General features: G+C 31.0%; 1 protein-coding gene across 9 annotated transcripts in view; it reads left to right on the top strand.

Moving 5' to 3' along the window:
- The window catches only part of LOC129953231 (hybrid signal transduction histidine kinase A), a 56773-nt gene extending 29845 nt beyond the window's left edge, over positions 1-26928 (top strand). For 5 of the 9 annotated variants that reach the window (XM_056066184.1, XM_056066182.1, XM_056066183.1 and 2 more), the window contains exons 5-13: positions 3164-3341; positions 4509-4662; positions 4983-5027; positions 9913-9989; positions 11152-11253; positions 18385-18923; positions 21084-21153; positions 24240-24379; positions 24697-26928. In XM_056066184.1, coding sequence (XP_055922159.1) covers positions 3164-3341; positions 4509-4662; positions 4983-5027; positions 9913-9989; positions 11152-11253; positions 18385-18923; positions 21084-21153; positions 24240-24379; positions 24697-25012 — 1621 coding nt within the window. In that variant the 3' untranslated portion in view covers positions 25013-26928. Of the gene's footprint in view, positions 1-3163; positions 3342-4508; positions 4663-4982; positions 5028-9912; positions 9990-11151; positions 11254-11770; positions 11929-18384; positions 18924-21083; positions 21154-24239; positions 24380-24683 lie in introns of all 9 variants that reach the window. The other 4 variants (XM_056066186.1, XM_056066180.1, XM_056066188.1 and 1 more) reach the window with 4 other exon arrangements.

Here is a 26928-nt window from a genome sequence, read left to right as displayed (position 1 = left end):
CTAACGATTTCATATCGCATGGACTTGGGAGGGGGGTTGGGATCGAAATCCTGTATGGATCATAATACTGTATTTAAAATACTGTATTTAAAATACTGTATTTAAAATACTGTATCTCAAAATACTGTATTTCAAAATACTGTATGTACAAAATACTGTATGATCAAAATTCTGTATCTTAAAATTCTGTATACCAAAATTCTGTATTTCAAAATGCTGTAAATAGGCTGACAAATAAAAATCGTTTTGATAATGTAAAAAAGTGCGCACTTTTCATAACTCTGTTCTAATAAGACCAAAGCTCGATAAGGCCGGTACGATTGATCACTTGGAAGTCCAAAGTCATCAGTCATATTTCAGAAATCTTATTTAAATTATCTTGCTATAGAAGATAATGTTTCCAATAAAGTAAGTTTCATGTCAATTTAAAATACTATATTTGTTTTATTTCAATTCAAAGCTCTATACCTCTTAAAAACACCCTATATTACTGATATGGGGACCAATTTTCGAGGGTTATTTGTTAATTATCATTTAATACTTGGTGAAATATGTTTTTACCATTTATAATTGTTTCTGAAAACTAGCTGTAAGTATAACATTATACTACAGAGTACGATCCTTGATCGCGTTTTCTTATTGAATAATGACTAATAACCTGAAACCGAGGGTAGTCCCCCTATAGTATTACTAAAATATAGAAATACCTTAGTTTAACCCCTTTAACATATTCAAACTTCACTAAAAACAAAAAAATTTACCAGCATATGGAAATCATCATTTCTAACACCAATTTTCAAGAACAGTGACTAGTCGGACTTACAAACTACTTGCACATTTTAAAATTTTCTTGCATTCCTAAACTTCTTAAACAACTTATTTGTGAGAGTGTTGCATTTTTTAAAGAATATCAATTGCGAACAGCAACACGGATTAATGAGAAAATCTTTTTCTTACCACTAAAAATCTTCTCACATTTCCAACAAACGGTGAAAGTTTTACAACAAGGTTACGTAAGTTGAATGTGTGTAGACTGTATTTTTACCAACTTAGCCACGAAATTATTTCCACCTTTTTTCTTAGCTTCGATCAAAGCTTACCTTAAAAATAAAATAAAATAAATTGGGTGGTGCAACAATCCGTTGAGAGCTAGGGCCTAGTGACTTGCAACTCTCAACCATTCCTGTGTGCGAGTAATTGCAGGGATAGAGGGGGCCTACAGTTTATATGCAGAATCCGAACGTCTAATTTGGGAAAGCACTTTTTCATTTCATGAATTACTCTTGGAGAATTTGTCAATTCCTTGCAAGAGGCAGTACCCGTGAATAAAAACCTTAGATGGCACAGGCAGGGATCGAACCCAAGACCTCCGGCATGACAGCTATCTCGGCATATAAACTGTAGGTCACCTCCATTCCTGACAACATTACTCGCACACAGGAATGGTTGAGAGTTGTAAGTCACTAGGCCCTAGTTCTCAACGGACTGTTGCGCCACCCAATAAAAATTATTCCATGTTTCTTTTAATTTTTTTTGTGTCATCATTCCTATTCTACTTAAAACTAAACCCTTTAATTATAAAACAAGTATGTAAGCCGGCCAAGGCTTAAAACCCCATCCCGACTACCCACTATCAAGTCTCCATCGAAGCCACCAAAACTGATTCTCCTGCTTCACCCTATCAGTTCGGTCCCATTCGGACACAGCCCTAATGAACCGAAGGAGCTCTGCTCTGCATTGTGCCATGACGTTCCGATTGTACAGGAGTCGCCTATCCACGGTTCTTCGTCCATCGTGGTAGATCAGCTGAACTGCCCAGTTGTATAGGATCTCGTTGGAATAGTAATGTACATAAGAAGATTCGGCTGTTCGATATAAGCCTGTACAGCGTCGTAAGCACTGCCCTCGAACGAAAGAGTGTGGTGTAAATGTCAATTGCCTCCATCATTAAATGTCTTAGCACCCCTGCTGACTTTTTGTTTTTTATTGAGTTGAAGATGAGCTGAAGCTCAACCTTCGTCACTACCAAGGGATTTGCTTCCGTAGTCCAACGCACTAACCATCATGCCATAGGTAGTACTGTTTTATCTGTATAGACAAATTTATTTTAAGTCGATATCTGTACTGGTTCTTGTTTTTGCAATATGGACGACGAAATAAACTTCCCAAACGTACGGACGAACGAACGTACGGGGGTACGTACGCATGTGCACACAGACATATTTTTAACAATCTTTTATTTAGGTTCTTGGGACGTGGAGTAATGTCAAAATGTTCGATTCGTAAAATCGGGTCGATTACAATAACTTCCTATGGGAAGTAGTAGAAATTTGCGCAAATTGAAAATGAAACATTTTTATTTTATAATACTTATCGGGACTTCATTTTCAGAATTTTGGCTTTCCTCGATTCCTAAATTTCGGAATCCTGTATTTTGTGTCTTCGAGACTTTCTAATTTCAGGATTACGGTTTATAGTTTAATTATTTCATCAACTCATTAGTGGTAAAATTGCTGCACCTTATGCATAATCTTAAATATATTTGAATTAACGAAACTAATCTTAAGTCTACATTCTCAGCTTCAATTTAAAAAACGAAAATGTCTGGGCCTTAACTTTGTTGGTTCAAATATACGGCCAAATGCATAATAAGCTCTTTTTTCGATCCTGCTCTACTAAGTTCTCCCTTGACTTATTCACTTTTCAGCACATTACCGTTGAACTCTCTTGTATTCACTTTTTGCGCACTTCATAACACAACAAGTCACCATTGTACTATTTTTAGTATTTTTAAAATATTTATTCTCTATTCACACTTTCCAATAAAAAACAATTAATCTTATATTATAATCAACTTTAATACTTTTATACAAAAGAAAAACATTTCCACACTTTCATAATCAAAAGTTAACAATATTCACTGCGAATTCTCCCTTACATACTGAAAATCGTTGCGATCAAAACTAAGTCGCGAAGGTTGTCGTCTTAGAACGTTCAAGTTGGGAAATACAAATGTTTAGATATTACCAAGAATTTCTTAAGACAAATATACACCACGGAGTTCAAGGGTTTTTAAATAGCAAAAAAACATTATCTCTTTCTTTTTGGATACAACCATCTCATTGAAAAAATAAACTAGAAACAATTTAATTTCTTATCGTAGGCATCTTAACACTGAACACTGCTTGGATGACCGCTCAACGGCACAAGCACGTGTTCAAATGCAAGTTGTATCTCAACTTGAAATTCATTTGCAAAAAGAACGCGATCGCTTGCAAGCTATGATGCATCACTTATACATGGCAAAGCAGTTTTTATCACCTGAAAAACGGGACTGCAAGGTAAAATTTTATATCAATATTAAAGCATTTCCTACTAATATTATAAATAAAATATGAAAATTCTTTTTAAAATTGAAAAAAAAAACGATTCATACATGACTGTGTTCTGTTTGACTAGTTTTTATACGATACACACGGTGACTCTTTGACCTCGTCGATGCGAATGTTAGAGGTTTTGATAACGTTTTTAACTCACTACACTTTGATGTAAATTGAAAATTAGGATTGAATAAAAAAAATTGTAATTTGTATGGTTTTGTAAGTACATTTTATATTATGGTCTATTATCTTAAACCCGGCAAACATTTTCAAAATTCATCTTAGAAAAGCATATAATAAGTCCAAAACGGGTCTTTTTCTCCCCATTTAGGATGGAGAATAGTCAATAGTTTTTGAAAACTTTACAACCTTTTCTTGTACATCTTTTAAATTCGTTGAAAATTTACTTGACTATTTTTAACTAACTCATGAGTTAAATGTCTGTTCTTGATTTTAAAGATGAATCACATTAACATTGATCCTCCAAATGAAATCACCAAAAAGTAGTTTTAGTAATTTTCAATCGTTTCATATACTGGAATGCATCAAACCTTTTTTGTGTTTTTGTGTTTAAAAAAAACAATTTTACATTTATTTCATAATTTATAAAAAAATGTGTATAAGCTTTTTGTTTTGATTTTGTTATAAAAAATTTGAGTTTGCAATCGAATTCTTCAAACACTGATGACAAAAATGATTTAGTTAACACTTAAAATTAGAGAACACATATTTGATTTTTAGTACAGGTATAGAAAAAAATATACCTAAGTGTTTCTGTTGTTTCTAATATTTGTTTTTGAATTCAATAACCCCTGCTATCTTAAAGGGATGAGATAAATCCCCTTCCCAAAGTAAAAAATGACCCTTCTATAAAAAAAAAACTTTTATATAATACCAGACAATAAGCATATAAATGATGTTGGGTTTAAATGATGAAAATCAACTAAAAACTCTTAGTTTTGTTTTGACACTAGCTACCTACAGCTTCACTTGAATTTTTAAACTTTTAAATAAAAAAACTAAATTATTAATTAGATTAAGCGCTAAAAAACGTACGTACAAAAGAGTCATCGTGTAGTTTTTATTTGTTCGCAGTTTTGTATTTTCTTTATGTTGCCTTTTTTTCAGCAAGAAAATGATGGACTATATAATATACCATGTCCACCGAATTTACAAAATCCTGTCTTGCCAGTATCAATCAGCTCACCAATGTTAAATAACTCAAACATATCATCAATTAGGAAAAGAATTAGCGACAAAAATCCATTATCAATAGCGGGTGGTAAGTTGCAATAAAAAAAAGTTTCATGGGTACGAATGTTACAATCAGTAACACGTTTAGTAATTTTTTACAATTGTTAAAATTATTCCTAATATTATTTCTACAACGCTGCTTTCGAAGAATTTAGTCTTAAAATGTATTTATTCTTAAGTCAGCCAATGTTGAAAATGTATTCCAAGTCCATGTCTATAAACAGAAATGTCTTTGAGAAGAGGTACTGAACAAAACCATAGTTGTAGGCTTGACGATATGTTTAGGATATTTTTTCGATAATTTCTTTTTGTAATTGTAATTTTCTAGCGCAATTTTGTCTTTAACAGGTCTTCCTTACATGTTGGAACGAGCTGGCCTTGATGTACAACAAGGTAAGATTTATAACGAATTACTTTTTAGTCATCAAACAATAGTCAAAAAATGGCTGTAAATAATACTTATTTTTTATTGTTATTTTTATTTATTTATAATAAAACGAATTTGGCCTCATGCCCTTGAAAATCGGCTGGGCTTTATATAAAAAGCCTTACTATTTACGAAGACTTTTAATCAGCGGGAGTCACACACTTAACATAAAGACGAGTTTTTGAAAACCGCTTAGAAAATGTTCAAAATTTAAATAACATAATATGTATCTTATCCTTACATTCACATATTTCAAGGGCTATGGATGAGAACTTAAATTATTAGACTATTTAAGAACAATGTTTTCCAGCAAGGAATACTCTTTACATATGAAAGTATTCCAAGATTCCAACAGTTTTTTAAATATGCCATATTTAACAGCTAAAATACAACAGCTTAGAGCAGTTGTTCTAAATGTTTTTATTCGCAGAGCACTTTTTGCTTTAGAAACTTCACGCGGAGCACTTCGATGTTCAAATGCCATTTTTTGTAGTTACATGTAGTAAATTAAATAATTGTATTCAGGAAACAGATTCTACAACGAAAAACACAAGATCTTTACTTAAGTTAATAAGATATTACATAATTATATTATATGCATTTTAATTATATGGAGTTTCCTTTTTAGTGGGAATAATGTGCCTGCTTATTTTTGCATAAAGCTGAAATATCTGTTTGAATTTGGACAATTGCAACCGTATATCAGGCTTTGCATCGAGACGGGATCTTTATTTTGTTTTGGTTCCGACATATGCAGAGAACCCTGATTCGCACATGTATGTATGTCCTTGCTTTCTTTGACAATAAACTGAACTCGTCTTTCAACATACACCAGAATTTTCCATACATTTTCCTTAATGTTCAGGTGGAATTCGTCTGGAAAATAGTTGAAGAAGCTATCCAGCAAAAACTTTGCCGCAAATTACACATTGAGGTTTGTTGTCACTTGTCTCAGCAAATCCCAAATTCAAATATAATTCGTGGTACTTCCTTTTACACAACTTAAGGTAGACAAATAAGTTGGAAAGAAACTTAAGTGTGGCACTCACAAATTTAACGTTGCAGAATATCTTTTTACTTCAGTTATTTTTCAGTTAGCCAATTAGTTCAACGAAAGTGTCACTTTTGCTATTTTGGGTTAATTTATATGCTCGATACTCATGTTTTAATCTTCACTTCAAAAAGTAGATTTCTTTACTTTTTTAAGAACTTAAAAGATTTTGTATTTAAAAGAAAATCAATTTTAAAAGAAAAATACACTTGAAAAAAGCCTTTCACTCTTTTTGTGCGTCAAAAATATGAGATTTAGATCTATCGTTTTTTTAAGAAAATTCAAATTTTCGATTTTTATCCATACAAATTGTATTGGGACTTCTGTTATTTCTCGTTAAAAAAAAATAAAAAAAACCTTTATTTCCAAGTTTGAACTCAATCGACCCAATAGTTTGACAGACAGACAGACTTCTTTACCATCCTAATGTCATGTTTGATTAAAATCTCCAGCTCGAAATACTCGTACTTCATAAACTGATGCATAACGCAACATATAGTTCCTATTTGTCGCAATTAAAAAGAGTGGTCGAAGAGGCGTAATCGGACTCATTGTTACATATCGCCGCTACTAGTTCTATTTCCAATTAAAAATCTTTATCCGTGTACGAAAACAAATTATATAAACATACAATACTTCCTTCAACAATGAAAAGATACAAACAAAACAATTATGTTTAAACACACACAAAAATGTAGATATAAAATATGAATTAAAATTGAATGTTTATTTATCTTAGAAGTATTGATTTGTTAGTTCTTAGGGTAGGAAATGTGTTGCGGTTTTGTGAATATTTTGTCGGTTTGTCTTTTCGTAGAGTATTTAATGTCTGATATTGGAAATATTTATTGAAATAGAGATGTTGTTGTGTATACAAAAATGATATATGCACATTCATGATGTTATTAAATTAGACACCCTTTTTTGATGTACATTAAAAATTTCTTTTTTTTTTTGGGGTACATTTTTTCAGAGTATCAACACAGAAAAAGAAAATCAAGAAACTTTAAAATATCTGAGATTTTAGAAATCAAAACGTCAGTGTTATTAAATGAATAAGAATTGATTTAAATTAAAGAGTTGAACTATCAAATTTAGGCGGGGCTATGTAATTTTACGGATCGTTAAAAAATCCTTGTGTCCAGGGCGTGTCTACTTCGGTTTTAATGATGTAATGTTAATTACTATCTGCTATTGAATATCACCCTGTTTTTTGTTATAAATTATAAATAACACAAACACTTTACATAGATGTACAGTTGTGTTCATTAAAATAGCAGTGCTCTCCAAATAAAACAAAAATGCCTTTACTATCAACGTTATAATATTAATATATTTCATTAAACTTCTAATAACAAACTAAAATATTTTATTCATAATAACAGAAAATAAGTATTATCGATTTTTTACCTTTAGCTTTGTCACAGTAAAAACCGCTTTTGCACGACAAAGTAATAGATCTATTACGTAAAAAGTAAGAAAAACTGTAATAACTTATATGAAAGTATACAAATAATTTTAGCTTACAATTAGTACTTTGTTGCATAACCACTGTTTTTTATGATGCTTTGCATCTACGTGGCATCGAGTCCACTAAAACCTGACACCTCTCGACTGGTATTGCGTTCTACGAATCACGCACTGCTTCCCACAATTCTTTCGAATTTTTGGGTTGTGCTTTATAAACTGCATTCTTAAGATCCCCCCACAAATTTGCGATGGGGTTAAGGTCGGGGGATTGAGGGGGCCACTCCATAACGGATAACTTCTTCTGGGCAAACCATGATTTTGTATTTTTTGACGTATGCTTTGGGTAATAGTTTTGTTGGTATACCCAAACCAACGGCATTTCCTCTTCAGCACAGGGTAACATAACCTATTCGAGAATTTTCACATATTCGGTTGCATCCCTTATACCCCCAATGGATAAATAAGCCCGGCCCCGTTATATGAAAAGCAAGCCCATATTATAATTTTTCCTCCACCATGCTTCACTGTTTTTATAGAGTACCGTGGGTCGTATGCTGCATTTTAGGGTCTACTCACATATTCTCGACTATCCTTATATCCAAAAAGAACGACTTTGCTTTCATCGCCCCACAGAACATTCCTTTATTTCTCTTTTGCCCAATCTATATGCGCTTTAACAAACTCTATTCTCTTTGACACATGCCTTTTCGTCAAGAATGGTTCCTTGCGTGGACTTCGGGCTGGTCACTTCGTTTATAAACGACGTCTTCGTGTTGTGACAGCGCTAACAGACAGTTGAAAACCAATTCTTATTTTCCTAGAGCCTATGGAAGGGTTCTATTTTGCTAACTAAACAATTTTTCTGTCAGTTCTTTGAGTAGTCATCCTTTTTGGGGCTCACTTTTCCGGTTTATTTTGCTATTTTAAGGCGTTACTGACCATTTTTGTTGAACAGCATAGGATGTCTTGAATATTCACTTAAGGAAAAATAAAAGAAAATGAATTTTTAACACGTTTTAATTATAATATCAAAAGAACTTTTATTTTTATGAACACTCTTTATCCAGACGGTTTGAAATAATGGGTGTTCACCGGGAAAAGTAGGGTATAACGTCAAGCTAAAAGTCTCTTATATGAAAACGAAAGACCGTTAGATGCAAGTAACATGGTAATTTTTTTGTAAGAATTTACATTACTTAAATAATTGACAATCTTATAAAATGTGACCAGCACTGTTATTTTTATGAACACAACTGTAAAAAAGCGTTTTTGACATTATTTTAATGTTTTTTAATATATTGCAAAATCATGACATAAAAGAATTGTTTAGACAATAGATTCGTAACAGGAACGCCACTCATGTTAACAACTAATGTATGAAAAGATTAAAGATTTATAAAACCATCGCTGATTTTATTGAAAAATAACTACATTGTATATTAAAAAACACGTGTTTATTAAATTTCAGAAAGGAATATCTCAAAAACTTATTAAATCAATTTTGGAGTTGTATTTGAATAAAGATCAAAAAACCCATTAGAAAAGTGTAATTTGAATTGTGGCAAGAAAACCTTGTGGCCCACTGTTATTACTACTTAGATTCGCCTCTCTTCACTCATATTTGTATTTGTCTGAACCATAGCTCCCATACAAAAATTGACATTGTTTTACTATCAAATGTGTTAATAGCAAAGTGTCTATTTAAAAGTATTTATGTGTTTTGTTTCCATTGCAATTATTTTAAATGGCATATTTCATATGGTAAAAATTAGAACACTAAAAATTTGCACTACACGCCTCCTGAATTTCCATATGTTATCGCAAGTGTAAATTTAAGATAGTTTTTAGAAATTTTTGAAATCTAATATTTTGAGGATTAAGACAAAGTCATTCCAAGATAATATTACATATTCTGTGTATTGAACACACACATTTCGGGATAGTTGCCGTAGTTTATTTTTGAGAAAACGGCGCATATTAATTTTGACAATCCATTATTCTTAAAAGGGAATATTAGGCTACTTTATGTCCCGTATACGTTTTTTTTAAGACTACAAGCTCGGCATATATTCCGCAATTAACCTACATAATATTAAAGTTGAAGACTAAATATTTCGAGTCCGCATATTTCCTATATATGAAAGTTGAAGATTCATTTCAAATATTTCGAGTCCGGGTTTCTTTTTGGAGAACAGTTAGTTAATACGCAATACTTAGCGAAAAATTCCGCCGCAATTTAAAAATTTTAAGACACTATTTTAAATCATCCTTGTGCGATCCGTCCGCTTATTATTAAAAAAGAAAACTATTTGTTTGAATTTTACTTTCAGAAATACAACGAAATCGTGAATTTTATAAAAATGCAGATGTTCGTCCTCCTTTTACATATGCATCTTTAATAAGACAAGTAAGTAAGTTTATTTTTGATTTTTTTTCTAAAGGAATAATTAAAGGTTAATAAATAGAACACTAAACTTCTTAACTTTGAAAGTGGAAACTATTACTTTTATTACTTTGTGAAAAAAAAATTGCAGCGAAAATAAAAGTTAATATAGATCTTTTAATTGATTGTAATAATTATTCCGAAAGAAAGATTCTGTGTTCATTAATAATCAATGCAGGTATCAACATTGGGCAAGTTCGGACAACATGAGGGACTTCATTTACAGTAAACTGCATTCTTTGAGAGTAAATTTTGACTAAAGCACTATTCACATGAGCACGACCAACGACCAATGAATGAACGAATAATCGTCGATTTTGACATTTCTTTCACATGAGGGTTTTTAATTGGTCGTGAATGAAGTTTGACTTTGACAATAATTGTTCTACAGCCAAACACCATTCACCACTGAAACTAAAAGAAAAATGATTTCTTTAGGTTAAGTACGCACGATTATTTAATTCGTTGCGAGTGTGGATAATGTGAAACGCGAATAAAGTTTGACAGTTCGTATCAACTACAATTATTTTCACGACGAATAAATTTGTTTCTTTCTTTTAATTATTAATTATGATATTGAAAAGTAAAAGTATGCATCATAAATCAAATAGAAACTATATTGTTATCGTTTTATTAAGAATTTGTGTGGAAATATGTCTTCAAACGTATATAAACTAACATTTTGTAATCCATTCGTCCTTCGTGGGTCGCGCTCATGTTAACACTGCTCAATCATAAATTAGTAAAGTTCAGCTTTTAGTTGAATGAAAAACATGACCAATTGTCATTTTGACATAAGTTGACTTGACTTGGTAGTTAGTAGAATTTTCCTTGGCTAAGATAGCCAGTCAAGTTTTTAATAAAGTTATCAATCAAATACTAGAAACTAGCTTACTTTAAAGTCCCTTTTGTTGCTGAGCCTGTCCACTGACTTTAAAATAAGTCAATCAGAAAATTTAATTACACTTGTACAGAAAATTTAAAAACAGTAAAGATGTGATACTTCCAAAAAAAGTAGAAATTACTATTATCAATGATAGGCTTCTAAGCTCGAAAATTCTCACTTCCTATAACATTTCATGTGGATTTGGATCATATAAGGGTGACATTTTATGTTCATTTTCAGTCTATTATTGAGTCACCAGATAAGCAACTAACTCTCAATGAAATATACAATTGGTTTCAAAATACATTTTGCTATTTTCGACGAAATGCAGCAACCTGGAAGGTGAGTTATTTGCTGTATATATATATTATAATTATTTCTATTTTTTTGTCTCACATGTAAAAATATTAACAATTGTTTAATAAATCTATAGTTCATAAATAAACAAAATAAATCCTATATACATATATATATATATTATCATAAAACAAAAATTATTAAAAATAAAATCAACTCTATAATATGCTACCGATGCAACACGATGCGAAGCGCTTATGCAAATACAGCTAGCAATTTAATTATAATTATTTTGTTGAACATAAAACAAATAATTAAGTTTGTAGAGCATTTTAATTAGCAATCAAAGAAGTTTTTTAGCCAGCAGCGCCGCTACTGGCAGAAAGAATGAGTGTTTGAATGGAATTATGATTTTAATTTTAATTCGTAATAATTGTTTATATTGATATCATTATAAAACTATATTAAAACAATACCTATATATAAATATATATTACGTTTATAACCGATAAACAATGAATCTAAAAATCACATGCACAAATATACAAACATATTAAAATAGAATGCAGTTCGACATAACTTATCGCTACATAAATGTTTCATGCGAGTTGAAAATGTAAAGGGTGCGGTTTGGACAGTTGACGAAATAGAATTTTATAAGAGACGACCTCAAAGGTCGATTGCAGCTGCGGCAGCTATTACTGGAAATCCTAATTTTGGGTACGTTCAACAGATATAAGGAACAACACAATAAAATCAAAACATAAATATTTTAAAGAAAATATACATAGTTATGTACATTTATCTACTTTTGAATTTTTTCTCTATTAATTACCTTTTTTGAACCTACTTTTCATCTCATTCAAAATTTGAATTATCTAAAAAAAACAAAAAAAAAAACAATTTTCTTCACATGTCTAACTTGTATTTTTAATTTCCCCTTTTTGTGTGATTGCTAGCCCAGTCGGCAGTTTTTAGTTTTTAAAAATTATTTTTTTAAAGAGAATTAATGGGTTTGGAAATATCTTAAATGCATAGATAATGCTTAAATACTTTAAGATGTTTTCAAAGGCATGGGCTTACTGCCTGAACACAATAGGCAACTGCAACTGAAATTTCATGGTGCAGATAAACGAGCTGTCAAAATGGGTCACAGGTACTATTTTGTAAGTGCCCACGATGAGGCATGGAACTTTTGGCATTTCAAATTTTCATTGTTTTCATTTGATGGGTTCAGCTATTGAATCTTTTGTAGGACAAGTTCCACAAAACCTGACGTTCATTTTCGTCCATTATTATTCAACCACGAAATCACAATAAACACTCAAAAAGACTGACAGATACCATATTTCTCCATAATTTTTGAAATGTCAACATATCAGTACGAAAGAGTTAAAAGTTTGCAGTCCCGTTCCGTTGTGTTCGCGTAACATCGAATTTATGTGTATTCACAAGGAGCTCCAATTGCAGCTACGTACCCATTGTGTTCAGCCAGTTAGTCACGTGTGTCGGCTGACAAAGTAGCAGTTTGTTTTAAGTTGCTTCTTCATAAATGGACGCTCCTGGAGTCCTAACTTTTTTGTACCAACCATCCAACTGGGCTAAATAGTGTGTTAGTGTGAGTTTTTGTTTGCTAACAATATGGTAAAAGTTACACATAAAGTACATGTAAATTAAATAATTCAGAGTCGGTGTATGCGTGTGCTCGCGTTTCTGTTTTCGGTATTTGCTTTAAATGTTATCAACTAGAAATGTTACTAACAAAAAATAATAAATGGATATTGTGATTATACGAATATTAAATGAGATTTTGTGAGACAGTTTAAGTTCTTTGATTAACACCTCCTTCTTTAACCGATTTTTTATTAAAAGTGGATAACGCAAATTTAAATCTTGATGAACTTGTTGCGTGTTGAGCCCGAATCGCACAACGGCTTTTTGAATGGGTTAATGTAAGTTTAAATTTAAAAAAATCTGTCAAAAACTAGTGATCGTTCCCAAAAAACATTTTGAATTCAATATTTCGAAAAACATACTTATTAATTCGTACTAAGCAAATATAATCGCCGCCCTAATTTTGGATCACCGTAAATGCCAGTTGATTTTGACGTTTGGTGTGCAGTCTTATATTTTCATTTTTCTCTATCTCTTCCAAAGCGATGATATAAATAATCGTTTTGACGTATCAATCATCAAATTCATCAAGTTCACCCATTGGTTTAAGTATGTCATTTTTTCCAAAGAACATATTAATTTTTGTTAAGAAATTGCTTTGGCACTATTAAACTTCAATAACTCAATATTGATTAGACTTTAGTGCATACACCTTGGAAAGTAGTTATCAAGTTTTTGTTTCAAATGTTTTTATAAAGCCTAAGTTTTATTGAATACTTAAAATGCCTTTAAATCATATTGGTTAAATTGTTCATGCAATTCAACGCTTAACGAAATGATCATAATGCAGTATAAAGCATTTCAATTTACTAATCTTCTGCAATATCTATTCTAGCTTATGGGGTTTTTCATGGGTAAATCAAGATCTATCAACACAAAAATGTCTTCTTTTTTGCATTAGTAGCAGGGATTCATTAGAAATATAGTTTCAAGAAATTTATTTTTATAAAAAAGACGGCGTTTTTAAAAACATTAAGATGGTGCTTACGGCAACCAAATGTTTGGGCAACAAAATTCAAAATAGAAGTTCTTCTAAGGTGTGGCAATTAAGTTCCGGGAATTTGTCAATAAAAACAAGAAAATGAAGTTTTAGGAAAAATTTTACTATCGACCTTCCCAATAATCTCCCTTTAACTCTACACAACGATGCCAACGTTTCTCCCATGATTTGAAGCACCCTTGGTAGTCCTCCGAAGTAAGCCCGTTTAGCACCACGGTTAGAGCTTCTTGGACCTTCTGTACGCCGCCATGATGAGTTCCCTTGAGATACGACTTCCACTTGGGGAATAGAAAAAAGTCGCAGGGAGCAACATCGGGGCTATAGGGTGGGTGAGGAAAGGTTGGGATGCCTCTTGCACAACGAAAGAGAATGGGTGAAAACCTTAGGAACCATCTTTGCGCAGATCTTTCGCATGTTCAAATTCTAGTGTAACATCTTCCGAACTGTTTCTTTGTTGATGTTTAACTCGTAACACAATGCACGAATGCTTAGGCGACGGTCAGACGTGATCAACATGCGCAAGGGGACAACATTCACGTCGGTACGAGAAGTGACAGGAGCCCCTTCACGTGGATCGTCTTACACCGATTCACGCCCTTCCTTGAACCGCTTCGCCCATTCAAACACGCGTTTTTGACATGCTATCGTCTTCATAGACAACCTGCAATTTTCTGAGGATTTCCGAGGTTTTTCGCCAGATTTCACTAAAAATTGAATCACAACACGCTGCTTGTAATGTAATCACACATTTTCACTACGCCACTACAAAGGTTACTTGCAAAAAATGCGCATAAAACGCAAACCAAACGTGCTATATACTTCAACTTTGAACTCTAACTAAAAAGAAGATCCCCCTTTTTAGACAGATGATAACAAATGAAAAAGTGTTGCCACTTTTTAATTTATAACTAAATTCCCGGATCTTAATTGCCACACCTCGTATATAGGACATAGCAACCAAAAAATTGAAATAAAGCTTTTGTTACTGAAAGTTGTTTTTCAATGTTTGGGAATTACCAAATTTCCGTAGGAGGTGAAAAGGTTTTTCAATATTTTGTGTCCCATTAACTCGCTCTTAATTTTGTATCATTATTTTGACATTTGCCATAAAATATTCAATTGTGTCTTGAAACCTCTCAATTAACTTAATATTGTAAGTTTTTACCTGGTTTTAAGAGCTGATAGATTTATATTGAGCTAACAGAAATACTTAAATCACAAAAAAACATAGAAGAATTAAATATTAATTTAGTACAACTATTATACGAGGAAAAAAACCAATTCAATGAAATTCAATTTTTTCGGGTGCTACTAAGTTGAAACCAAGTACAATACCAAGAAAAAAATAATCCATTCAACATAAGAGTATTTTACAAAAAAAAGGCCGATATGATTATTATCTAATCTGTCACAACTAATTACCAAAAAATTAATAATTTAGCAAGTTTCTCTAACTTGAAAGGTAATTACTATCTTCAAAGGTCTCATCGTTTCAAATAAATTTGAAAAATGTTGTTGTGTGAATGTGCGTATATAGTTATTGAAAGAAAACATTATGTAAAATTTAAATTACTTTTAAATCTTTTTGAACTAAATATTTATTATATTACTTGAAAACTTTTAGGCCATGTGTCGAATTAGATTGTTTTAAATTGTTGACACTTATAACATAGAATAACTTAATATTAATGCAGACATCATTAAAAACATTTAATTAAAAAATCAAAATTTTAAACTTAATCGACACATGGTCTTTATTTTTAATCTTCAATTTTTTTAACTTCTGCATGCATATCCGCAATAATATAAACAATATACCTGCATCAGTATTCACACTGTATATTTTTTGTTATAAATTACCATTCAACACCATTTTCGTTTCCACAACAAAAAAAAGTCCTCAACTCTATGCTCGCCGTTTATTATCACATCAAAGATGTTTTTTTTAAATTTTTTTATTTTGTAAGTGAAGAAACTTATGGGGTACCAATGCACTTATACCTTGATCTTTATTATGCCTCTTTTTAGTAGGAGATGGTAAATGTGCATTTGCTAAAGCGTCGTGATTCGTGAAATACTTTGACATTTCGAAGTTTTGATAATAAAAATAAAAACAAAAGTGCATACAATGCACCCTTTCATCGGTGGGGGCGCGTCTGATATTGATATTATGTATTCCAAATAATGTATCTTTAAGAATGGTTAATTCACAATCTGACCGTTTGAAAGGTGGGGGTGGCTGTACGGATGGGTTAAACATGGAACAAAATATAAGATTTTATTCCAAGGAATTTCATTAATCTCATAATTTTACAATCATATTTAAATTATAGTGCCAGAACATAATCTTTCGAACAAGGCAAATTTGATCTCAATTTAAGAAATCCATCTTTGTTTTATTCCATTTCAAGGTTCTGTACCTCCAAAAACAACATACTTTTTGTTAGAGGCCGCAAAACGTCCCCCGTATAATAATTAGCTGTGCTTCAGTAAATTCGCAAATCCCCTCTTGGGCTTTCTAAGTATTAAGAAATGAATGAGGTTTCTTATTCTTCAGGATGTCTTCCAATTTAGTTGCTTTTTAAAACTGAAGTATTTATAGAGTATTTGAAAAGGACCTATCAGTTACATGCTCGCTTTGTTTACCGTTATTGAAATTAATAAGTTATACATCTTACAAATGTCTCCTTACAAAAGTCGAAGAAGATGATACTCCAATAAACTACCATGCGGCTTGGTAGAAATTTTGGTGTTCTGTTGCTCATGTTTGACAACCTAGTCCCTTGTCTTAAATTCCATTGAAAACATTGTGGCATACATTCAAAGATCAGTTCATGTCACCACACCACACCACTTTTTGTAATAATTGCAAAGTAGTTGGCTCTATGGCGACTAAAGTGGCATACAAATAAAGCCAATGGAAATGCCACCACATTGCTTGTGTGAAATAAGACTAACTTGGTCTTTATGCTACCAATGAAAAATACCCAAATATAATAAGATAAATTCAAAGTTTATTTATTTAGTCAGTGTCGCTGTACAGTTTGTCGTTGTATCTTCACCTCCACTCTTTTTTACATACTCGGAACCAAAAATACCTTGGAGAATTTTCCTCTCGAAGCATCTTAAAACGGTCTCATCTTCACTTGACAGTGTCATAGCCTTAACTCCATAAATGTGAACCATTCTGATATGAGTGTCTTATAGAGAATGACTTAAGTTGGTATCGTTGGCTGAATGTATAGCGTTGCCAACTTTCTATTTTTTTGAAGAAAGTGATAAACAAAACATATTTGTTTAGTGCAACCAAAAACTAAATTTACAAACTGACCAAGTATTAAACACAAATTGATGACTATTAAATTTTTGTGGTCTTAACGAGATATTTAGTCGAATAAGCGAAAATAATTTTTTTAAGCATGTCATTTCCCCGACAAAAATCAATTTGCGGGATAGAAACGTTTGGGGCAGGAAATTTGGCACTCGGTTGTTCCACTTTTTATAATTTGTAGTATGGACACACTGTTTACCAAAAGTATAAGAAAAAACATCATTCAGAATATACAGAACTTATAAACACGTTTCTATGGTTTTAACATAATATTGAAATTTTTAATATTCAAATGCACGGTTTTGTCTTATTTTTAATAAAATAATTTGAATTCTTATATTTCGAAATTTTAAAAACTTACAATCTTTACAATCTTTCAAATCTTAAATTCTTGTTTATATTTTTTAAACCTTTTCAAAATCTTTTTAAAAAATTTAATCAGCTACTTTTTTTAACTCCTATTTTTAACCTTTAATATAATACAATAATAAATTTTCAACTATTAAATATAAAAATTAACAACTTATTAATATAAAACACTAATTTCTCTCTGCATGTTTGTATCTTTAACTTAAACTTTTAAATTCTTAATCTAAATTTTGAGACTCTAAATTATTATTGTTGATGTAGTTTAAAAGTTTCTATTTTAATTCTAATATCATTGAAATCCTAAAGCGATAATATATTTTGCGCATGCTATCCTACCACTTAAACTTAACTACTTTCAATTTTCAATTTCAATTATTTTCTTATTATCTTATATATTTTTTGTCATAAATAAAAATATAAAATCAATGTTAAATTCTACTTAAATTTAAAAACTTTTAAAAATATACATTTCATTATAACATAACTAATTTTAAATTAATATTTTACATATTCAAACAATAACAGATATAATTGTTCTTTACATATATTTAATATTTTGAATAAATCGTTTTTTTTTATTTCCTTTACTAAAGTTTCATATTTTGTCTGCTTATTTCAAAACTTTCATCTTTGTTCTTTTTTTATTGTGCCCTCCTACTTGTATAATACGTATAATGTGTTCAAATAAAACTTCCCAAAAAAAAAATAAATACAACCGCAAAAACATTACCACCAAAAACTCGAAAACAAAAATTCTTAAAATCACACACACTTTATTCCTAAATGATGACCACTTTCAAAGAATGCCATTCGAACAAATTTATCTCTGCATAAATGTTTTGTGCGTTACGAAGACGATTTTGGATCATTTTGGATGGTCGATGACAATGAGTTTGTTAAGCGACGTCATCTGTCAAGAGGTAGACCCCGAAAATATGAGCCATCATCGCCGCCAAACTCACAAAATGGTGCTACAGGAGCACCATCTAATGGTGGTAGCAGTGGGGGTGGCGGTGTTGGTATAAATTTAACAACCAACATTGGAGACAACATTGGCAATAATAATGAAAGCAACTACCACCCACAGGCAATGGGCAATGACAATAGCGACATGACTGACATTGGCGCCGGGGGAAGCAGCAGTAGAATTGATGGCAGATCTTCCTCTTCAACAAGCGATCGCGACCATGATCGGGATCGGGATTTGTGTCGAAAAAATATCAGCGAAATTGGTACTGGTGGTAATGGATGTATAAATGACAATGGCAGTGGAATCGGTAGGACAGGAAATAGATATAATTTGATTGGTGGTGGATTTTTACCATGCAACTATCAGTCGCAGTAAGAATGGAATGTTTTTTAGTCCCTCTACTTTTTATTTATTTGTGTTTTGTTTGTTTTTTTTTATAACTTATTGTGCTATGTATTATATGTCATTGAAAACTATTATTTTCGGACCCTTTATGTGCAGTTTATGGTAAGTTTATCATATATTAGTAACTAAATTGTTGCTTTAAAATTGCCAGCGATGTAGGTTTAATTTTTATTGTAAAACAAAACTATTGGTAACAAGGAACCACTTTAGGGATTAGGTATTATAAAGTTACTTGTGTCTTATTACAAATACAAGACAAAATCGAAACAATGAACAAAAGGATTTTTCATATTCATATGAAGTGTTTTTGGAATTGATTACTGACCCTGTTTCCTTTTGACTAAAAATTCAAACTTTGTACTGATCGATCGGAAATCACTCAAATAATTCTATTTTTCGGTCGGAAATATATTTTCGTAAACAGCTGATTGTTTTATGTTTTCCACTGATTTGTGTTTTAAATTCAAACAATGACAGTTTTTGTCAGTAGATTTCAATCATAAATGTTCATTGATTAGTTTCAATAAGTGTGTTTTTTTGGAATTCCATATATAGTACAGTGAGAAATTTCCAACAAAACGATCCGCAGTAGCGAGATTTTTTTATTTAAAAATTGTTACAACTGAAAGAAGATCTGTCACAATAATAATAAATAAAAACGCACACAAATAGAAGAAAGTTTTGCGAAAATCAAATGTTAAAATTAACTTAGCAAACAAAACTAACTAAAACAAATAAAATGGACAATTTTCAAGAAAAAATGTTAAGAAAACATCTTGAAAGTGAGAAAAAGTTCATTTAACAAATGCTTCAAAGGGGGTTTGTTTGTAGACTACTACATCAACATGTGGTGTTGAAGCGAGTTGAAGATCGCCTTTATATACCTGAATCGAGTTGAAATGAGCTTGATTTGACTCGATTCCCGTCGGAGATCGAAGTCAGATTCTGTAATCAGCATGATTTATGTAAAATTTTGGAGATCAAAATTAAATAGAAACAAGTATTTTGTGAAGATGCTTATGTTACTTTTGATATTAAGTTTTATATACAAAGCTTAGTTGAAAGACAAACCATACAAAATGTAAATAAAAGGTTTTTTTCAAACAGAAGCAATAGACTTTTTAGGCCTAGCCACGTCAAGCCGGTGCTGTAGAAAGTAAAATCTTTTCTAACTGATATAATGATGTGTGAGATGCGAAGGAGCCTAATACCCTGTGCAATTTGGGTGCGCTCCTGTTGAAGTAGTTTTCCTTACACACAGCCATATTTAGTATCTTATGTGTAATAAGTTTATTTCTGATCATGATGATGAAATATTGTTTACAAGAATCAAACCCCACAACAGTATAGAAGACAATATTTTCATAACAAAACCCGTAAACACAGACAGAAAATGACACGGAAGTGAGGTAAACAAATGAAAACGCAGAAATTGAAAATAAATCTAAAATTATCTTTATTAATATGTTCGGAATAAAATAAATAATATTTTATCTATTGCCTACATTAAGGCAAAAAGCAACTATTTATTTACTTTTAAATGTATTCAAAATAGATCTCAATTTCTGATATTATACGAAGCTGAAAGCATTATCAAGGTAACATTTTTTATATGATAATAATGTCAATGTTCTTAACACATACTAATTTATGCCCTTTAGTTTCAATATTGAGTATTTGGTTTTAATTAACTAGCTATTCCTTTTCATCTGTTTTTTCTTCTTTATTCAATGCTTTATATTCCTACACAATTTGCTTATACTTCAGCTTAACTTTTCAATTTTTATTCCTTGGAAATTATTTTACTCAATTTTCTAATCATTTTTATAATAAACATATTTCGTAATTAAAATGAAAATTATATTATACTTAAAAATTAAGCACATTGTTATTTAAGAATCAAATAAGTTTTTTGTCTTTTGAAAAAAATAAAAATTCTTTCAAAGCTCTGCATTTTCTTAAGATTAAAAACACAGATTTTTAATTTTAACGAGATTTTATGACTCATATCTTGAGAAAAAGAGAGGACACATAATTTGATTAGTAGGATGATTCTTTGAATAAAGCAATGTGATTCAAACGTTATATAATGATACTTAAATAAATGTATATTCATTCTCATATAGAAGTGCATCTCACGAATCAATGTCGAGTTCTCCTACTTATGGGAATGGAAATTTTTCACCAAGCTTACAGGTAAATGTTTTAAATAATTAAGAATTAACAATAAAGCGGAATTGACTTTACTTAAAATAATATATATTTACTTAAAATATATATATATTAATTTTCTAAAGTTCTCTTTTTTGGCATCACAGAAAACGAGTTCCTTATTATAATTTTATGGCAGCCTTTTTTCGTTTACTTTCAGCTGTAAGAAAATGATTTAACGGTGAATCTCTTTATACGTTTAAAAAGTGTTTTTCAATAAGGGCTTGAGATTTTATTCAAAAACTTCTTTCTTGTCGTCCAAGTCCATATCATTCAATTCTAGCCAAAAATAAGAGCGATAACTCGCGATCGTCATTGTAAAGTGATGCTCGTTATCGTTGAAGAATAATATGGCGCAAAAACGCACAACCGCGCGCCGCCGTCATACCTCAAACCATACAAAACTGTTTTTTTTTTGTAGACGAAGTGGATATTCATAAGTTTTTACGAATCCATTGAGCCAAAAATGAGCTTTTTCACTTAGAAACAAAATGCTCTTTATGTTGCGGTCACCGGCTCCGAATTTCGGTAGAGTTTTAAAATTAATACCCAAGAAAGTACTGTTCTTTTTCTGATATCTGAAATTTTTTTTTGTACATTTTTCAATTTTGTAAATTTTTTACTAAAATTGAAATAGGTTATTTTTATTTTGAATTAATATAAAAACTCTTATTGGCAAACTGTTTTCAAAATTATTTACCGAGTCAAAAATTTAAAAGTATTATTAAAAGTTTTATCAATAACATGAAAAGTTTCGATTGTTGTTATCCATGGTCCACAGTTAAGAATGTCAAACTTTGTTGACATTTCTGAATGAATTGTTTAACGCCAGCACAAAATTTCCAAATTGTCCAAAGTATTGCCCACGTTCGATTCGCAATCTGATAGGCCATCTGTGATACTTTAGTATCGGGTATGTTTGTAAACGTCCAAAACCGGATACCTAATAGAAATTATTTTTTCACACACCTCCTTCAAATTTTCAATTTCATATGTAGTTTTAGTTTAAATATTATTGAAACGCATTTTTATTTCTTAACAAGGGAAATTGGCGCATATGAAACGCAGATAATTCTAAAGCCATTCGCTAAGGGCTTGCGAATTACAATTACATTCATTGAAATTATCGCTCCTTATTTCTTGAAGAGGCTACTGTTTGGCAGCGCTTCCATAATTTATTTACAAAAACGCTATTTATAAAATTATTAATTTGGAGACAAATATATTTCCACAAGTAGTCCTGTTAACTGCCCCTCGTTTATGTGACTTGATGACTCAGCCATCTTAGTCCTTGGATTTTTGCGCTTGTGGCTAAGTCTACGTCGCTGTACAGCCCTTACATCTCATCGTTCTTTGGCTGCATTTGCCTGCCGACATTCCTCATCAAACTAGGGGTTCCGTGTTGGTGGCTGCTTGAAACCCAGCACGTCAGAGGCGGCTTCTCTCATTGCATCTTGGCAATGTTGCCATTGGTTGGAGAGAGGTTACTTGTAACTCGTTCGGAGAAGGACTTAGCGATCTCTTGCGATTGAAGCCGTTCAACGTTGCACCTTCTCCAACTTTTTTCTTTTTGCCTCGTGTCCGAGTCGATGTTAGATTGATCTGGAGAATTCCAAGTTCCTTTTTGGATGTTGAGGCGTGGAAAACTCGTACTGGCTACCATGACTTCCCGCAGTAAAATCGATGAATTTGAATCCGTTGTCGTGCAGGCTGTCTTTCCCGATTATTTCACCAAAGATGTCTTCCATTCTTTGCTTGGCATTATGTTCATATGTTTTGTCTAAGAGCTCAAAGAACATATCCTTGGTGTTGTCATCCTTCTCTACCACGGGGGCGTGCGCGCATATTAGGCTAATGTTGCCGAATTCAGCCTTGATGCGGATGGTCATTAGGAGCTCGTTGATGCACATATAGTTGAAGATTTATTGACCTCCTATAAGGTGTTCACTTAGTAGTTCCACCTAACTGGAACTGTAGACGCCACCATTTTTTTTTTTTTGCTTAATTTCCTCAACAATGACTTTTAAAACCGGAATACTAAGGTGTCTTTTCAGTTTCACGTCTTCTATAAAATTTGTTTCACAGGTTCGACTATATTTTGAGAAAACGTAGTATTTATATTTATTAGAACTTTCAAACGATGAGGTGTTATCTTCCTTTTCCATGGGAAGATATTTGAGTTTAAGGTCGGCGGTTGTAAAGAGTGGTGATAATGAGAGGGGTCCTACCTTAAAACAGATTTTAAGTACTGTCCAAAAAAAAAATAGCGAAAGCAAATGAAGATTCGTACATATAAAAATCTATAAAATAGAGATTATTTTCCTGCCTTCTTTGCAGAAATTGACTGTTGGAAACCATATTTATTTTTGAAACCTGGCCTTTTTTATAAAAAATGTTTTATTTTTTCTTGAGTTTGCCATAAAAATCCAATTGATTCGGACGACCTTAGTAATTTTCTAAAAATAATCACACCACAGAACCAAATTAGTTCTTTAAAATATGTCTCAAAAAATATTAACAAATTTTTATCAAAAATTAAAAATAAAGGTGCAAAATTTTAAACAATTTAGTAAATTGTTAAATCCATTTTTAGTAATTTCAAACGATAATAATATGTTACTATCTCTTAACAATTTTCTAAAAAATTTAGGAATTCGTAAATGCATATGACATCTGTCAATCAATCTTAAAAGAGAAGTGGATAGAATGTTGCAGTCAATAGTTGAGAATTTAAACTTATAGATCCGTTTGAGTATATTTTCCCGAAATGTCACTTTTAAGACACGTTTGGAAGCTCGTTTTTTAATAAAAGGCAATTAGCAATTTAATAGTTAGCAAAGGTCTAAATTCTTCCTTAGTAAATTTCTAAATATTTACCCAATTACGAATTAGTAAATTGTTAAACACTTAAAAATAGGTTCTTGAAAGTTTTGCGCCAGAATTTTTAAGATTTGGTCATAATTTTAAATTTTGATTTTAATCTTAAGCGAACAGATCTTTCGACTCAAATATCCGTTAATTTTGCAAAATTGTATTTTTTGTTGTAATACATTTTTAAAATTAAATTACAGAACATCTGGGCATGTCCACCTGTGTCGTTAGAAGAAGCAGCTGCATTGACTGTTAATGCACAGCTGCTCCGGCAAAATCACGAGAACTATCGAAATTTTAATTTACAGAGATCACTGCACGACAACAACAACGACCCAAGGTAAATTTGTGATTGTATGACATCAGGATTAATTTAATTGTGTTGTTGTTTTTTTTGGAGTTCTTACTGTTGTTTCAAAATATGTCAAAATGAATACAAACGACAAAGTTTTTCATAATTAAATTTAACAGATCGCTCGTGCATTTCAATGCACTTGTACAAAGCTTAATCATAAACATTAAATCTTACTGAAAGCTCGAAAATTAACCATACTTTATCTCATGTTTTGTTGAAATAACAAATACCAGTTCAGAAAAAAAAACAGAAAATAAAAATAATTAAAATAACATAATATAATATATAGTCTTTTTTCCCAGATCGTTGCAACTTCAGCAAAACAACACAGTACATTGTAATCAGTTTATATCGACATCCGATAAAATTCTTCTATCGAACTTGGAACGAAGATGTCGAAGTGCATTAAATAACAGCTCGAATAGCATTTTTGCTTTGGCCAAAAACTTAGAACAACACCATCAATTGCAGCAGCAGCTTCACAACCAACAATCAGAGTCTGAAATTTTATTAGAACATGTTACTAAAAGTCAAAGCAAAGACATGGAGCTTAGTGGACTTGATATCAAAGCTGCACCGGAAGATCTATCTACGAATTCTATGGAGGCTATGAAATAGTTCATAGGTGTAAGGTTCCTGAATTTTTAAGACACACAATTTAAAAATTTGTTTTTGTTGCAAATGAAACTGGCCTTTTATTCAGTAGTTATTTTGTCATACTAAAAAAATCAGACCATTCAACACAGGTGTTAACGCACTCTATGAACTTTATTACGTACCTTATGAGTTATACGAATGAAAATCTTAAGTTCACAAAACCGACTACTTTCTTTTTAAGGCAGAATATTATGATTTTGACATCCGATTTGAACTTCGTACATACGTACGTACATATATAAAGTCCGTTTCCTTCATATCACACTATTCGTATATAAATAAAATGACCGACATTAAGCTATCGAAAGTAGATATTTCTAAAAAAGTTCTTTTTGAGTTTTTTAAATTGTGTTTGACAAAGCTGTTTGCTGTTTTTTTCACTTGATTTTTCACAACTGTTATAGTTTCTTTTCACAAAAAAAATCTTAACGGAAAATGCTTACGGAGCTTTAGGTAAAATGTCCTTACAATTCGTGTCAACAAAATTAACAATGGGCAGATTCAGACAACATAAGTGTAAAAACTACCAAATAATAATTGTCTCCAAAACACTCCTAAGACAAGCTGGAATTACAGCACCACCTGAAGTTCATATTTTAAAAATATATTTCTTATTCCTTTTCTAATTCGACAAGGAACACTTTTACATAAAACATCAAATTGAATTTTGCATAAGATAAATAAACCACAGAGTAATAAAGTTCAGCTTTCAGTTGAATGAAAAATTATGATTATCTGCCATTTTGACATAAGTGGGATTGGCTTGATAGTTAGAGAATTTTTTCTTGGCTAACTTTCCAGTCAACTTTCCAATAAAGTTAATTTAATTGGAAGGCAATTTTTTGGCAGCTAGCTAAAAAAAACTTACTTTCAAGTCCCATATGTCGTCTGAATGTTCCCAATGTCTTAGTTAGATACATAACTTGAATGAAGTCATTCCACATCATATTTTTATTACTTCATTGTTTTTATTTTTTTAACTTATTGTAGTTTCAACCACCGAAAAACTAATCTAATCAAAAATCTCAAATTGACAACAGAAAAGCCAGTTGTAAATAAATTTAAGAAAAATATAGTCTCATCATTAACTATGTATTCCATTAAAAGTATTCAATTCTAGGAAAATAAACCCCTTAATACATAAAACATTAATTTAGAGTAATATTCAAAAACCAAAAAAAGGAAAACAAAAGCACTGTTTGTTTTTTAAGATAAGAAAGAAACAATATTTTGTTCATAATGGTGCTTCGTTTAGAAGTTATAAAATAACAATTCGAAAATAATATAACTTTAAGCACACTAAACAAAAATCATTAAAATTATGTGGCTATATTTAAAAACTGTACGTAAAAATAAAAGTATGTCATAATTAAACTTAAAAACGAAAATACTTAAGAATAGTATCTATACTTGGAAAAAGTTTTAACAATTTTATTGTATGTTAGCACTTAAAAATAAATAATAAAACTATAATTAATATAAGAAATTTTAACTGAATTTCTGACAAGCTTGTATTAAATAAATAAATATATAGTAAAAGTAAAAGGCAATGTGGATAGATATAATTAATAAAACAAAGTATTAGGTACATTACGGAATAACAAAACAAAGCCATCTATCCCAGATTACTTATAAACGATTATTTTTGTTCCTTAATACTCGTATATGTATATGTATACAATACTTTAATTTGTTAAACATTTTTGTTTTAAATTATTATTAGGTACACAGAAATATAGTACACATACAATCTTTAGTTAAATTAAAATTATTATATTTATAAGTGACATTTTTTTCATGAAAAAAAAACTAATTAACAAAAAAACATTAACTTACAAAAACATAAAACATTTTAAAAGAAAAAAATAAATAAATGA

The sequence above is a fragment of the Eupeodes corollae genome, chromosome X (assembly GCF_945859685.1).
Source record: "Eupeodes corollae chromosome X, idEupCoro1.1, whole genome shotgun sequence".
Taxonomy (NCBI): Eukaryota; Metazoa; Arthropoda; class Insecta; order Diptera; family Syrphidae; genus Eupeodes; species Eupeodes corollae.
This window is presented reverse-complemented; position numbering and strand designations above follow the sequence as displayed.